The sequence below is a fragment of the Astatotilapia calliptera genome, chromosome 10 (genome assembly GCF_964374335.1).
Source record: "Astatotilapia calliptera chromosome 10, fAstCal68.1, whole genome shotgun sequence".
Taxonomy (NCBI): Eukaryota; Metazoa; Chordata; class Actinopteri; order Cichliformes; family Cichlidae; genus Astatotilapia; species Astatotilapia calliptera.
The window spans coordinates 19,078,640-19,095,364 of record NC_137431.1 but is presented as its reverse complement, the minus strand read 5'-3'; the positions used below and the strand labels follow the sequence as shown (position 1 = coordinate 19,095,364).

At 39.0% G+C, this 16,725-nt stretch overlaps 2 protein-coding genes across 4 annotated transcripts; both read right to left on the bottom strand.

Annotated features, from left to right (window-relative positions):
* Positions 1-960: 960 nt before the first annotated feature.
* Positions 961-7,407, bottom strand: LOC113017899 (uncharacterized). Of its 3 annotated transcripts, none has more exons than XM_080307142.1 (7): positions 7,046-7,407; positions 5,161-5,279; positions 4,890-5,078; positions 4,140-4,292; positions 2,544-2,702; positions 2,002-2,097; positions 961-1,923 (listed from the first exon to the last, which is right to left on the bottom strand). In XM_080307142.1, exons 4-7 carry the CDS (start codon positions 4,260-4,262, stop codon positions 1,603-1,605), a joined length of 699 nt encoding a protein of 232 aa, XP_080163268.1. In that variant the 5' UTR covers positions 4,263-4,292; positions 4,890-5,078; positions 5,161-5,279; positions 7,046-7,407; the 3' UTR covers positions 961-1,602. The 3 variants fall into 3 exon arrangements, with proteins under 3 accessions (XP_080163268.1, XP_080163266.1, XP_080163267.1); XM_080307140.1 differs by lacking the exon at positions 7,046-7,407 and adding an exon at positions 6,291-6,420; XM_080307141.1 differs by lacking the exon at positions 7,046-7,407 and having other exon boundaries at positions 5,161-5,774.
* Positions 7,408-14,646: 7,239 nt separating this feature from the next.
* On the bottom strand, positions 14,647-15,618 carry LOC113031271 (olfactory receptor 1500-like). Its single transcript, XM_080307692.1, has one exon. It carries the CDS (start codon positions 15,616-15,618, stop codon positions 14,647-14,649), a length of 972 nt encoding a protein of 323 aa, XP_080163818.1.
* Positions 15,619-16,725: the final 1,107 nt, after the last annotated feature.

The following is a 16,725-nucleotide window of genomic DNA, read 5'->3' as shown; positions in this document are numbered from 1 at the left end:
TACCAAACGACTCACGGACCGGTACCGGTCCTGTTGGGGACCGTTGCTGTACAGGAGACACGGCACTAGATTGATTGACAATGGTCTCCCACAATACATTGCAGCGTTACGTCAACTCCAAAGCCCTATCGTTGAGTCACTTCCGGTATTTCAGACAATCCCTTTCCGTCAAGAGCCACTTGTTAATTTGTTGCGGACTTGTTAAAGTGTTTTCTTAAATGTTATTTTGTTGTCAATTTTTTTATTTGTTTTTGTTTTTTTAATGTAAAAGTGTTTTCGGAAATGTTATTTTGTTGTTGATGTTGTAAATGTGATTTGCACTTCCCAGCCACCGTACATTTAAGCTTAGAAACATATACTCACATATGCTTGTGCCAACATAAATCTAACATCTCCAATGTTTTGATTCTGCAATAGTAAGGTGGATCATGAAATGAGGCGAACAGAGGACCGGTCCAATACACTGTAAAAAAAAAAACGTTGCTAAAACTTAAAAACTCAAGGCAACCGACTGCATTTACGTTTTTAGGTTCTGATGGATAACTTATAATTTCAAGTTTAGGTGATAAGTTGCTTTAGCTAATGTTTTTGTGTTGACAAAATTAATAATTGTCCTTTTTCTCAACTCATATTTTATTGTTTTTGCAACGTATTTCCTAAAGTTTACACAAGGTATTAGTTTTAGTTTTGGCAACGTATTTCCTAAAGTTTACACAAGGTATTAGTTTTAGTTTTGGCAACGTATTTCCTAAAGTTTACACAAGGTATTAGTTTTCGTTTTGGCAACGTATTTCCTAAAGTTTACACAACATATTTTTTTTGTTTTGCCAATCAATTTCCTAAAGTTTAGAAAAAGTATCTTTCATAGTTTTCATGAGGTGCTCCCTGTTGTACCAATGAATGTTTACAGTTGATTTTCAAATAACTTTGTGTTCAAACACAACTGCACCACTGACAATGTTGACTTTTGAGATCAGCCATTTTTAACATACTGACAACATTCAGCCACAAATAAAGTCCTTCCAAAAACACAAAAAAAGTCAAATTTTTGTAACAAATGTTACTCATCCAATTTTAAAGGTGGTGTTGTCAGACAGAATATCAAACCTATCTTGATAGATAGTCACTAACAAACAGATTCAAAACATCAGATGGCAGGATGTGAACAACTTCCTGGTTTCCATACAGCTAACAACTTTCAAACAAATTTTTCCACCACTTGTCTTTTAATAGTAATGGTATCAACACTCCAATTTCCTGTGAAGTTCAGTATCGCGCCACATTTGTTATAAAACTAATACAAATGTACCTAAAACCAGATTATAAAAATTGTTTAAAACAGCTCAAGTTAGAATAAAACCTTTCAACATTTTATAATAACATGTTATACATGAAATCTGCAATCAGCCATGCAAGCTACATTAAGTAAAGTTAGAACAGAAGACATTGATTCAGAACTTTCTGCACCTTACCGTTTTCTTAAAGACAGAAATTAACTTTTTTCAGAGCAACTTGCCACGAAACCCAAAAACAGTAAATCAAAACAAATTGCCATTCTGTTTTACACAAGTTGCATTTGAGTTGAACATGTTGTCAAATAGGTTAGACTTTGGTTAAGAGCTTGGTTTTGAAGCTTCTTATCCTCTGGGAACAGGTAGATGTCAACTCCATAAAAATGTGTTGCACAGCTTCAAATGTGTACTTGAGTTCTTTGGGAAACTCCATGTTGAGCCCATAAAGTAGGCCAAACAAGTAGGCAAAGGCAGTGGGAAGGTCTGGCAGATCATCAAGAATAATGTCCTCTTCCAAAACAATGGCAGTGTTGACCACTGTGGACTGCGAGTTGGGTCCCACGTAGTCCTCCAGAACAGTGAGGATGCCCACCGTAACACCTCGGGTTGCCCTCTCAACTGGATCTGTATCCTATGCAAAATAAAAAACAACAGTACATATAAGTCTCTGAAAACCAAAACTGAAGATTGAGTAGATTTGCATACTCACCAGACATGTTAAGAAGAGTTTGGTCTCGTCGTCGCGAACAAATATCGGTAACCCTTCCAAACTGATGGTTCGTCGATGCTGGACTATGTTTGAGACCTAAAACAAGGAAATCAAATAAGACTCAGTCTCATTTATAAACCTACCATTTTGTTTTTAAAACACATTAAGTGTTGTTGCTCAAAATACAGCCTTAAGAAATAAGATGTTGAAATGAGTTATTACAGATAATTGGTCATGTTTTTGTCAGTTTTTTTTATTTATTTATTTTTTAAGTAATTTTGATGTGCAACAAATGTAGCACACTTATTACAACATTTATAACAAAAAGTGCCATGAGTGGGATGAGAGTTGAACTGTCTGTCATTACCTGCAATCTGCCAAACACAGCGCTGCTTGTTAGCTTATAATCCCATTCAGGACACACTTTTTGAAAACTAACAATTTTTACATCAATTTAGTAAATATTTAATAAAGTATCTTTCGTTACAGTGGGAACTTCAGGTTCCTCATAAACCAGACACAAATACATTTTTATATATTACCTGTTCATCAAACTTCTGCAACAGGGAATCCATGTCATTGCGGAAAGCAGCTTTTCTAATTCGATACAGCTTAATCAGCCGAAGTGAGTAAGTGTCGAGGGCAGTCATGAAGGTCCCCATGAGATCCTTGGTGGTAATGCGTGAGAATTCCGCACAAATCTACAAAGCAACAAAAAAAATATAGAAGAAAACTTTTAAAGGTACATTATATAAAAATCACATTGTTTTCAAATTTGGTTAAAAGAGCTTAATTTCAAAACATTTAGTTAGTCTCGGTTGATCTATTGGTCAGGCCTTGATTGGATTTTTTTTCTTTTAGTGGTAGTGGTGGTACAAATTATAACTGACGTATTAAAAAAAACAAAAAACAAAACAAGAAAAATCTGATCGGCAGATTTTACAGTAAGTCTATAGAATACCTAATCAAATGTTGATAAGACAAAATAATGGTTTCAATTGTTACAGGATGTATTGCAGAAAAGAAATAAATCAATAAATTGTATTTTAAATTCATTGAAAAAATTCCATTAATTTTATAGTTATGTAGAAATGAAGTAAGAATAACATCCTGTGGTCAAATTTGTATACTTTCATAACACGTAAGTGACTTTCTCAATCCTGTTCTGTGAGTTTCATGGCTGTTGCCCGCTAAGGGTCAGCACCAAAAGATTCTAGATGCCCAGTGAAGACAAGTCATTGCGGCGACCGTGGTTCAGGGGGTTGGGAAGCTCATCTGTAACCGGAAGGATGCTGGTTCTATCCCCAGCTCTCTCTGTCCTGGTCGTTGTGTCCTTGGGCAAGACCCTTTACCCCACCGCTTACTGGTGTTGGCCAGAGGGCCCAGTGGCGCGATATGGCAGCGTCACTTCTGTCAGTCTACCCCAGGGCAGCTGTGGCTACAACTGTGGTTTCCCTGCACCGATGTGTGAATGTGAGAGTGAGTGAGTGAGTAGTGGAATTATAAAGCGCTTTGGGTGCCCAGAGAAGAGCGAAATAAAAGCAATCTGTTATTATACACAGCAAGTTGACAAGTAAATAGATTTCACTTCAATAGAGTTCATATTTTTAGAGCCAAGTATTTTTTTATATTTTACCACTAGCATTGTTAGCTCAACGGTAGCCTTCAACCTTTTCTACAAGATATTGGAGTGATACAAACAGATGCTTCTCAAGGGCACAAGAAATGGAGCTCACGTTCATTTACTCACCCAGACAAGTTTCGAGGCATTTGGAGTTGTTCAGAAGGAATTGTAAAGGTCCTATATCATGTAAAATCAACTTTTTGGAGCTTTTAAACACATTTTAATGTTATTTCCTTAGATTAAAATCCCTCCAGAGTGGTTTTTGGCTTAATTCAGGCATTTCTTAGTTGTCTCAGTGAATCCTTTCCCCATAACCGTGGCTCAGCTCTCTCTTGCAAAACGACTGACTCGTAACATTGGGATTAAAATTTCTTTCTAACAACTCCAAATGCCTTGAAATTTTTCTGGGTGAATAAATGAACGTTTTCAATTTTAGAAATAAGACCACACTGGGGAAAAAGGGAAGAAGAAAAAAACGGAAGTTTTCCTTTAAATATTTAAGAGATTATCTTACCTGTTCTTTCAAGAAGAGAGCTGGCCATCTGAGCTGCATTTCCTTGACCAAGGGCTGCATCTCCACAACTTCTTTCCTCCTGAGAGAGAATGTGATGTCCATCTTTTGGGTGATGAGTGCCATGTTCTTATCCGTCTTCTTCACCTTTTGGTTCTGTTGAGATAATTAATGGGTTGGTTTTGAAAAGTGCATCATTTATATTTTTAATTACATCATCATCTGCCTCAATGTTCTGTTAAGCAAGCACCTGTTTGATTCTTTGAAATGAATGAACCTGAGAAAATTTTAAAATGTCACTAATTTCCTCAATAATTCTCTGCAAAGCACTTTTAGAAACATGTAACAATGTTTGCATGCATAGAAAAAGTCTAGCTATTTTATGTTCAAGACATTGGTAATCTACAAACTCATTGTCCTCTTTATCACTTGATGCTACACCTGAACCACTTGGTAATGTCTCTGGCTCCTGAGAGGTATTTAAGGATTTATCAGGGGAGCTACTTTCACTAGGACATGCATTTGCATGAGAAATCAGTCTAATACAGTTTTTTATATCTTTTGAGTTTTTGTGCTTTCTGCTTGTGTGTGACGTAAAGGTTGTTAAATTGTTGGTAGCATAGTCACATTTTTGGAAAGGACAGGATACAGTCTGATTTTTTTAAGTGCCTTAAAATATGTGAAATAAATGTATGCTGTGAGCAGTTTTCCTTAAATTCACAAAAATCACAAAAAAATGTTGAGATCTCCTGCCTTTTCTTAGCCCTGTTGTGTGATCTGCTGAGGTGAGACTTCAATGCCCCTCGTGTCCTGAACGAACAGACGCAGTCACTGTAAACACAGGGCAAATGAAATCCTCTTCTATGTCGTAGCTGGTGATGTCTTAAGAGTACTTCTTGGCTTGAACAGACAAAAGAGCAGAACTGGCACTGCATACAAAAGCTATAATGAGAAGAGAGGAGAGGACAGTGTCAACAATTCAAAAGAAACCTGAATTAATCTCAAATTACCAAAGTTACATTACCTGATAATGTGTTTGGGGCGGGGGGCAGGCACTCCTGTTCTGATTCCTCTCCTTACCAACTCCTCATCAGTCCCTCATAAATCAGGACAAGCAGTGGTCTGGAGTTGGCTTTTAATTCTCTAAATAAATAAAAATAGCAATTAGTTTTAAAATAAAATACCAGCTTCCTGACATTACTTAAGAATTTTTTTCTCCTGTCCTAATTTTTTTGGCTCACTAAAGTGAGCTGATTCTGCCTTGTAAAATGCCATGTGAAACACAGTAAAACAAATAATTTACAAAACATACATTACATCAAATGTTTAATTTATTTAATTTATTATTAACAAATTGTATTCTACATGGAATGCACCAACAGTATACTGGGATGTATTATGTAAGCCAAGGATAATTTTGTGTGATTGGTTTTACAACTTAGAATGACAAACATTGGATTGAGAGTATGAGTGGGATAAAACTCCTGAAGCATCTGTTTAAATTATCAGTGCATTTATTAATGGTGCTCCATAAATAAACCAAAACAATGTTGTTTTGTGCATAACAAAAAGCTCACAATTGTGCAGTCAAAATGTAAAATAAAAGATGCTGAGCATAATAACAAAGACAGATTTCGCAGCTGCTCTGTTTCCAAGTTCTACTGCGCAACTGACAGCCTGGAGTTTGAAATCCTCTTTGTAACTGTGTCTCTTACAGGCGCCATTTATGGTCCTTACACGCATAATATGGTAATATTACGTTGAAGCAGAGTACGTATCACTCTGCGAGGCTCCTCGGTAGCCGTAATGCTCCAACAATCCATCAAGCAGTGCAGCTTCATAGCTTACCAAAGTCGTACCAAAAAATTTTTTGACATATTTTTTTAAGCTGTGTACCACATAAAATTGGTTCGAGGTCAGTAAGCACAACCAGAATTCATACATAAGGCAGACTGTCGATTTTTGAGATGAAAGGATTTTAGGCCGTGCGTCAACGCGTTAGCCCGGTTAGCTCACTAACACCACCCAGCCCCACGCACGGGGTGATCCGCGGTAACTAGTTAACGGAGATTTGCCCCGTTAATGCAGTTATGGCATTAACTTTACGCTGACAGTACTAAAATAGTAATCTTCAAATGTTTTCTTTTTACCGACCAGCTCCTCTTTGATAGCTGCCGTGTCCATCTTGTCGTTGCCTGCAGGTGAAGCGATGGGGGAGGGGGAGTTGTGTTCAGTGAAGGAGAGAGGCGGAGTAACACAGCGTAGAGACAAAAGTGGACGAAAGAGAGGCAAACTTGCGGCTCCACGAGTATAATTATAATGTAACATAGACTATATCGATATAAACTATATTGTCACATCTCATATTTCATTTAGTTCATTTAGTGGAGCTCGCTGGCCATGAGGACTCCACCACCCCGTTCACACAGAAACTAAAGCACACATTTTATTGGCTAGATGTGATTCGAACAAATTAAACGACATGGCAGCAGGCGCCCCCGAACTTTATTTTATTTTATTTTATTTAAATAGCGGTGGGGGGTTGCTGCCGTTGGTCATGAGTGAGCCAGCCTATTTTGTTTCGTTCGGTGGTATGGCGGCCACAGACTGCACTTCATGAAATACGCATAGGGGGTGTCGCGGAGGCTTGTCAGATATGAGCGCGCCTCTTTAGTAGCGAAGTTTGTCGGATTTTCATTGTTTTGTGACATGGCACGTAGTTTGTGACATGGAATCTTAAATGATATAGTAAACACATACCCATAAGCCACAAGGCTTCTTAGCCAAGAAAGTAATGCTATGCTAAGTTTCGGAAAAATACGAAGAACTTCAGTTGTGATATTTCTAACAGACAAATTGAGACTGTTCAAACATATACTGTCTGATATAATAAAAGAAACATTACTTGCCTTTAGAAACTTGAGATGAACGATCTATCCAGCTCCTAGCCTCACGTTCTCATTAAGGCAGACGGGCAGGTGGCTTTCAGTCCTTGCAAAAGCGCAAAGTAGACCCCGTAGCATCCAAAAATATGAGATGCGCATGCGTACTCAGGCACAGAAAGGCGCCAACAGCTTCAACTCATGTAAAACTTGAATTCATTCATTTTGCCAGCAATAAATTTCATCTGAGACCAACTTTTGCTCCAAAACGTTAAATGATTAGTTGAAACCCTTAATGTATTTGAGTTTATGGGCCAACTGAACTTTTATTGTTGAATTGTGAAAGAAATGACTGTAAGCTCAACAACTGCAAGTTTGATTTTTTACAGTGTAGAATTTAAAGGTAAGCACCATCTGTTAAACCAAAGTTGGATGAATTCTAAATTATCTGTTCGCTGAGTTAACGATCTTCACTGTTAAATTGGCTCAGTAATGCTGAAACATTAGACCAAGAGACGTTTCTTAAGAACTACAGGTTGATGTCTAAGTGTTTCAGGGCAAGTCGAGTATGGACACTAGAGCAAGAGACTTTTGCAAAGATCTACAGGTTGACGTATAAATGTTCCGAGAAGCGTTGGACGCTTTTAAAAAACACAGAATTTAAAGTATTTTGGAAGCCGGGCTCCCTATAAATGCAAAGTTCAGGGATTGGTATCCCCACCTGACTACGGACGCCTAGCGTGACCGGTTGGACCGGAGATCCAGGTTGGCGTACCTCAGGGACTTGGGACCCCGTTAAACGCTAGTGGTTAAGAGACCACTGGGAGTGGTTAGAGTCCACCCCCTTTTTGCCTTTTTTGGACAGCAGAACTGAGCTTGGGTGCTTATAATCTTAAAAAGAAGCGCTGGGCGCACGGCCGGAAATATAGTTGAATTCAACGAGTGTATAGGAATTGTGTGATTCTTGTTGTTAAAATTGTAAATACGTGGCTTCTATGTGAGGTGGCGAACATTCTGACAGACTGTTTCGCTGCGATGAAAATATTTAATGGTAGTGGTTAGAGTCCACTACTTTGCCTAGGACAGAGAATTGGAGTTGAGCAGGAAAACATGGTCGACAACAAGTAATTTTGAGATAATGCTTGTATATTGCTGCTTGGCTAAAGAAGTGTGCTAATTGTGCTAAAGGATTGTGTTAAATTCTGCTAAAGAATTGTGTCAATTGGGCTACTGCGAAGAAAAAAGGGTGTAGAAACTGAGGAAATGCAGTAACGTGGAGAGTGTGTGTGTATGTGACAGGAAGTGAAAGTGTCTGCATGCAGTCTGAAGGAAATTGGCTGATGTGAGTGCAACGAATGACGAGAAAGAGACATTTTAAAATGTGGATAGAAGAATCACAGAATGAAAGTGTCAATAAGTAGTGATGAGAAGGATATTAAATAAATGTCTTAGTTTGTTAGTACAGGTGCCCACGGACCTGGATCAACTTCCTTCACGAGCACAGCGGCCGGGTCAAAATGATAGATTAACATAATTGGCATGATACCCAGGCCAGGTTTTGGCTGAAATTTCACAGCTTCATCTCGATGTACATCTTATCCTGGAAAGAAGCTTTAAGGATGGTCAATCTCTTCCTGAAGATAAAAGGCAGCTCCAGACCAACAGCGTCAACTTCAAGAATCAACAGCTGGTGAACAGACAGCAGCACTGACTTAAAACTCTGAAAGGTTCAGCAGCATGTACAAATACTATCGTGGATGGAAGCATGCGCTCTTAATCACAAGCTGGGAAGTTCACCAGTGACATCCTTGTGTGTGAATGGACTTGAGAGGACCATCTGTTTTGCATTTGCCATGCTGGGAGTTAAGCAGCAAAAGAAGAGACCGAAAAGAAAAGAATGAACAGATAAGAAGAAACAGCTCATTGGTCCTCTGATTGCCAAAATAGTGTAGATTTAACAGACACTTGCTATCAAATGCTGAGGTTATCCATCGCTGAGAAATAACTCTCCAAGCTGCAGGACAACAGGTTGACTTCTGTGAAAAGGAAAATAGACTGGTATGACCAACCAGTGATGAGACAATAAATGTAGTTTTAAAATAGTAAATTGTGAGATGTCTTCTGCTGATTGAGCAATACAAGTGATTTACTGTATGAAGGAGATTCTTTTTTGTGGTAATATTTCAAATATGCATTTCTGTTGTCCTGTCAACTTGGGTTGACAGGACAGTGGGTTATGTGGGTTATGAACTGATATGAAAATTAGGTGATCATTGTTAGATTAGGAATAGATGGTTTGATCTCACAAGTTAACAGGATGTAGCAGAGTCTGTTAGAGTAGAGACTAAAAAAACCGAGTTTCCTGTTTCTGATGCATGGGTGAGGTTGATATACACCTCTGACTATATGAAAATAAACTTGCTTTGTAAAATACATGACAGCATGTTACAATATAATTGAGTAAAGTGATTGGGTCTGTGACTAAAATGAGTGCAGCAGTGCAGACCTGGAGAAGAAATTTACAATCTAGTGATGAAACATTGGCATGAAGTGTTTAGGAAGTGGTTAATGGAGAACATTAGTGTTGTGTGAATTTTGCAGTTGCTAACAAAATTCTCTGTGTATTTAGCAGGTGGAACTATGCCAGTTGATCCCAGACTCTCCAGAATTGTGGAGCACTTGTGGGCAACCGGCAAATATGATGTAGGGAAAATGAACAGAGGGGGTGACACTTAAGTCTGAGTTCAGACCAGATAAGCATCAGCATTTAATTAAAGCTAGAAGCAGTGACGACAGCACTGAATCTCGTGTTACCGGAAGTTCTAATGCCTACATCATATTGTTTTATTGGGAGCAAGAGCTTTTCTGGTTTGTTTTCCCTTTTTAAGAGAAAACAGTTCATTTTGGACGGGTTCTGAAATAGGTCTAATATTTTATATGTAACAGTGCACTTAGACCCATCATTGGTCAAGATGGCGCCAGTGTTTACGGCCTGCCGTCGGACTCTGTTTGTACTAGTGTTTTATTTTTACTTTGTTTTAAAACATGCTAACTCTCTGCTTGTATATGATTGCCAAATGGTGCTGGCTATAAGATCCTCTAAGTTAAAAAACTCTTTATTGCAATCGTGGATATCAGGGAACCTTCTCCCCACCGCTCCTGTCAGGAGTTCCAGCTTGCCTCCGCTGTGTTCCGGTGCTACCTCAACCTAGAGGGCGCCGTGGGAAACGCAGTGGCTTATTGGTGAGAATGAAGGCTACCTGGACACGATTTTGAAAAATACTTCACCCTGACACCTGTTGTCGGGCTTACGACAACAGGTTCCTCAGACACCTGTGAAAGGTTCCTGCAGTTTTTTATCAATAAGATAAAACGTCTTCGATCTATGATCGCTGATCTATGATCAGCTGCAATCTTTTGTAAATGGACGCAATGTTCTTGAGAGGTTTCAGTCTGGTTTTAAAACTCTTCATAGTATAGAAACTGCACGTTTAAGAGTTCTTAATGATCTTTTATTAGCCACTGACTCAGGTGACTCAGCTGTGCTTCTGCTTCTGGATTCTCCATTTATAGGTCTAATTTAATAGCTCTAGGTCTAATTTTTACAAAATATAACATTTGTTTTCATTCATATGCTGATGATACTCAGATCTATCTTCAACTGAAGGGAAATAGTTCTGCCTCGCTAGAGGCAGAACTGGAGGCAGTGTATCGGTGAAGTTAAATCTTGGATGGCCTCTAACTTCCTTAACTTCAATGAGAACAAAACCGAAGTGATAATTTTTGGACCAAGTGGCAATCCCAGCACCTCTAATTTTAACCTGCACAGTCTTGAGTCTTTTGTCAAATCGCATGCCAAAAATTTAGGGGTTAATATTTGACAGCAATTTCATCTTTGAAAAACAGATGAGCTCAGTCGTACAGCAGTCTTTCTTCAAACTGGGGCTTTTATCTAAGGTGAGATCATTTTTATCTTTTAAAAACATTCAACGGGTGATTCATGCTTTTATTATATCCCAGCTGGACTATTGTAACTCCTTATATGCTGGAGTTAGCCAGACCTGCCTGGCAAGGCTGCAGTTAGTCCAGAATGCTGCAAACAATGGTTTCTATGATCATTTTTCTATGATTTTATGGTGATTTGTGTGATTACCAATTCAGGTACAGATAAAACGTAAGATTATAATGAACCATGAGTTCCCACAACTCCGGATTTTTTCCTAGAGAACCAGCGAGAATCACAAATCATTCCAGGCATAGCAGACGGCACAATCAGTGATTGAGGTCAAGGGTCGTGTCATTTGGGGTGCAGCAATAACCACGAGGGGGTTGGCGGAAATCCAGAAGGACCAGACCAAGAAGGACCAGCACGCTGAGTCAGTTGAGTAAGAGAAACACCCAGACCTCAACAAAAGGGGGCAGAATAATCCCCCGGTCTGTGGAAAAGACCTCAGGGTAGTAGAAAAAAAGTAGAAGCTGGAAAGTAATGGGAGGTCTGAGAGTATTAGCTTTACTAATAGTCTGTGTGATTTTTATGTTATGTTAATTGCCGGAACACAGTGGTCATCCCACATCTGGTCCACTCGTTAAAGGGGGACAGACTGTCCAGAGAGGGAAAAAAGCGCGGCAACTAAGAGAACTGACATGTAATGGGTATAGAAATAGCAACCTGGGGTTAGATTGGCTAATTCAAAATATAAAGGAACAAAAGGTGTCAGACTGTGCGGCGGGCGTAGCCACTTGCCTAGGGATGGGTATCGTTTAGGTTTTATCCGATACCGGTGCCAAACCGGTACTTTTGAAACAGTGCCGGTGCTTAAACGGTGCTCAAACCAGTGCTTAAAGAATGGAGAACACAAAATTGGTCCAAAAACCTCTCATGTTCAGCTGTTTTTTTGTAAAAAGATAACAATGTTAGCCTTTTCTGCAGCTATGGGGCATATGTGGTGTCACTCTTGGCTGGAAGCAGTGCTTAATCAATGGAAAAAACACAAACTTTGTCCAAAAACCTCTCATGTTTAACTGTTTTCCACTTTTTCTTTGGTCATTTTAGCCTTTTTGGCCAGGGTGAAGGGAGTATCTGCCATCAAACAAGAAGACAGCCGCATGTAGCTATGATGATGTTTGCTAGTTCACCTTACATGCATTAATGTAATAACGTGGTTAGCCTACTCAACGTAAATTACACACGAACAACATTAAGCTACTCACGCAGAGAAGAACGGCTGTTGCTGCCATTATCATCCGTCATCATTTCTGCTACACTGGCAGGGCTAGGGGCCAGGACTCTATTCTTCGGGTTTTTGGGGGATGTTGCTCTGGGTCCGATAACTGGCAACCCACCCGCAGTAGATGTTCACGGTGTGAGGTCTTGCAGCAAGCTATCAAATACGGCGCATTTCTTGGCTTTTAAAAAAAACGCTATGCGTCACCAGGTGTTTCATCGGATTTGAGGTGTTACCTCCTTTGACAATATCACCTTAAAGCACTTGTTGCAGGCCGCTGAGTTTGCATCTTTTGCTGTGAAGTACAGCCAGACTTTTGACCGCTTCGCCTTGGGCATTTTAATCTGTAGCTCTGCATAAAAGAACGTACGTACCTAGACCGGCCTACTATCCTCGGAAACGTAAAATGATTGGCTAGAATCTAAAGTGTATCACAGCTTAGGAAAAAAAAGCACCGAAATAAAGCACCGAAATGTGCGCTGCTTTTCGGTCTGGTTACTACCGTTTATGTCAGAACCGGATACCGGTACCCATCCCTACACTTGCCCACACCTCTTCACTGAACCTGGCCCTTTCTATTCAAATGACACGTGGGGATTTGGTTGTATGCTTAAAATAACCAGAAGTGCTGTTTATATAGGAAACTGCTAAACTCTCTCCAGCCTGTTTCCACCAATTGACAATAAAACTAATCTAGGACATTTTACCCCAAGAAAAGCTAACTATACCTGTTTTGATTTTACAGTGAGCAACTAGGGAAGTCAGATGTATGATGCAGGAGAGATCCCAGTGGACTGGTGTACGGTGGTGTATCCAGCCCAAGGGAATGCCTCCAGGGAAAACATGACATAAATTGGCCCGTGGGCAAGATCGGCTTTGTACTATTATGCTGGGTGAAAAGGAGGTAAGGGTCTCAGGAAACAGGGCAGGGCAGCTCACAGCCCGGCGTAGATGCCAGGTGCTGTTCTAAAGGTCCACTTACTTGTTTGACTTATTTGTGGGGTTTCTAACATATATGGACACCATAGGGGTCCCTAGGGGAGTCACATTAATCGCATAGATCGCATTAATTATATACATTACAATGTCCTAAGGTCCTAAGGGGGTGTATGTGCAATGTTTAGAGATATGTGTTGTACTTTCATCCCCAAGAACACTGCTCCAGACAGTTCTGTAACCAGAGCCTGGAAGGCCTCAGAACATTATCCAAAACAATACACGAACAATGAAGAATACACAACCCATTGGAGGAATGCATGATATCTATGTTTGGGCAATGGGAAGGTTTTATTTTGTCTATTATTGGTAAACAGTGGCTCCAGTGTGTCATACTGTGACCTTTACAAGATGGCGCCTGGATTGAAATTAAAGTAGAGCAGAAAAACACGAATGTCAAGCAATTTGCATGACTGTAATGTCGGTGATATCCTACTTCGAGATTGTGTTGAAACCCCATGAAGAGAATCTATAAGAAATTAAATTGATAATTGACTTTGAACATGGGATTGAAATCACTACATTCGTAGCAATTCCTATCACTAGACACACTGAAAAGCTAATTTGACCTCTTAAATCTGTTTTCACATAGAATGTGTAAATGTCACAAGCTTTTTAAAGTTAAGAGTGTGTCTTTGTTTGGAGTAGACTTCATCTGCTATTACCTTTTTAATTAACCATAAGCAGTGGATGATTGTAAATGCCAGTCAAGTATAATTTCTTATGTGTTGAACTGGAATGTTCTGGTGAGCACAGGTACCAGTAATACTACACTAAAGTACCAAGAAAGTAGATTTTTGCAATAAAATAACTGTAATATATCATACAGTTGTGTTTTCCAATGAGAAAGGCCGAAATTAGATTTACAGTTTTTATTTTACTTTTAAAATGATTTACCTTAAACTGGTTTAAAGTGCACTTAATGCTAAGGTGTCACAGCTAAATCATACTCTGGACATAAGTTTCCACCATAAAAAGTGACAATTAAATAACTACACAAAACTTAGAGACCAAGACCATACACAAAACAGAAACTTCCACTAACACGTCTAGATATCTTGAAAGTCACAGTAGGGCTTTTATTAACTGCCTTGAGGTTTAAAGTCAAATGAGAATACTTCAGAATGTAAAGAAAGAAATAAAATGCATATTTACACTTTGTAATGTTCATTGACCAGCATCAAATACACTATTACATTAGACTCTTTCACAGACTCTTTTACATTTAAAATAGTCTCAATTTTCAATAACAATTATAAAATGTTATATTGTTATTATGAGACATGAAACATTGTTTTGTTTGCCATATTTTGGATTATTTTATATGAAATTTTCTATGTTTTCAGCTTTTTAAACCCCCCAACAAAGGATGATTGGGTACTGCTAAGGTTCAAATCTGAATGCTTTTTATTTGTTTGCAGAAAATTTAAATTGCATTTTAACTTTTAATAACTTCTTTAACGATTCTTTGATTTCCTGTGTCTGAAGACCATAGATTATTGGATTTAAAGTCAAAGGCATGACAGTGGCCAAAGATAGACTTACAGTCCTTGCATTTGGAAGTATTGTACTCCCAAAGGTAAAGATAAATAGTGCAGGGAGGAAATAAATTGCCACTAATGAAAGGTGACTTGTGCAGGTTTTTAAAGCCTTTAGTCTTTCCCTACATGTAACAGTTTTTGACAAAGAATAACCAATACAGCAGTAACTTCCCACGATAAATGCCAGTGGAACCCAAAGAACAAGAACTGGTGCCAAATGAGCAATTACACGATTTGGAGTAAGATCATTGCAGCCAAGCTGATACACAGGTCCATGATCACAGAAAAAGCTCTGAATAACCACAGAGTCACAGAAAGAAAGTCTTGTGAGAAGACCAACTGCAGTGAGTATGATAGTAATTGCAAGAAGCCAGAAAAAAGCAATCAAAGATAAAATGAGCTTGTGGCTGATTCTCATTTGGTAGTGCAGCGGGTACATGATAGCCATGACTCTGTCAAAGGACAACACAACCAGATTAAAAGCCTGAGCTGCAAAAAAGGTCAAGCAGAAAAACATGAATGCCAAGCAGTCATTGTAGGAGATATGGTGATGGTTAAACAGAAAAATGTCAACAAGCTTTGGCATCAAAGCAGAGCTACTTAACAGGTCTGTAAATGCAAAGTTCACAACTCCAATATGTTTTGGACCTCTCAATGTATGATCCAAAATTATGACAATCATCAGTAGTGTGTTTCCCACCACTGAAAAAATGTAAATAAAGCACAGAAAGACAAAGTAATACCTAATATTAGCTATGCCATTAAATGCACTTATTATGAAATATGCAGGTTTCACAAATGTGATGTTTTTCCCAACAGCTGAATTAAAAAATTCCATTTGAATAATTTTTTTTTTAATGTTGAAGGTTAAAGTTAATGTCCTTTATTTTATGTTTCAGCAAACCTTCTTTAGTTAAGACTGGCTCCAAATGGAAGCAGAGCACGTTTGTGTTCTGTCCCTTATAGTCACTTTGCATTCCCCTATGACATCAAACCATATGGTTACAGCTTTGTGCAGACAATTTAACTAATAGGAATATTACATAATGGTTAATATTTTCTGACTGCCATCTTACTATCCCGAATTTTTTTCCGAATGCTGGTCAACCTCAGACTGACAATACAACTCAAAATCATGTTGTTTTGGATTAATTAAAAAGCTGGAAAGGGTACTTTGTGAAAATGTGTGCCCTTTTTCTACTCCTGACATTAATCTAAGATTATCAAATACCGGCTTTGCTGTCCTGCCAAGCTTGCTGTTGGGCACTGTTATTTTGTGTCAATAAGCTCGTAAGTAGCAAATTTAGTTAATAGAAGTCAGTCAATAATGGTAAACGCTAACATGTGTTAAGACTCATCAAAGGTAATGTATTTTTTCATGAAACAGAAGAGGATGGATGGCTGGAATGGAATGAAAAGATAGATAGATGTTGTGCACTGCCTTGGAAGTTTGGAGTGGAGCAGATGTTGTGATGGGCCAACTCACAGTTTTTTTTCCTCCAGAAGTCAACCACCATCTCTTTTATTAATCTAAGCTTACCAAATACCGGCTTTGCTGTCCTGCCAAGCTTGCTGTTGGGCACTGTTACCTGTGTCAATAAGCTCGTAGGTAATGTTGTGTTAAAGCAGGTGTAATTGGTCTTCACCCATGATGTTGTGATGGGCCAACTCACCATCTATTTTGTCTTGCTGACATTCAGAAAGAGGTGTTTCTTTCGGACCATTCTACAGTTGCCCTCACCAGATCCCTGTACTCAGACTCCTGCCCCGCCCCCCCCCCCCCTTAATGCACCCAACCACTGCAGTGTCATCAGAAGTGTACAAGGTAAAGAGGAATGGAGATGTAGACCGTGTCATGTGGTGCCCCAATATTACTAACCAGCACATCAGGAAGGGTGCCCCCCAGAGTTACAAACTGAGGCCTCTCTGACAGATAGTCAGCAAA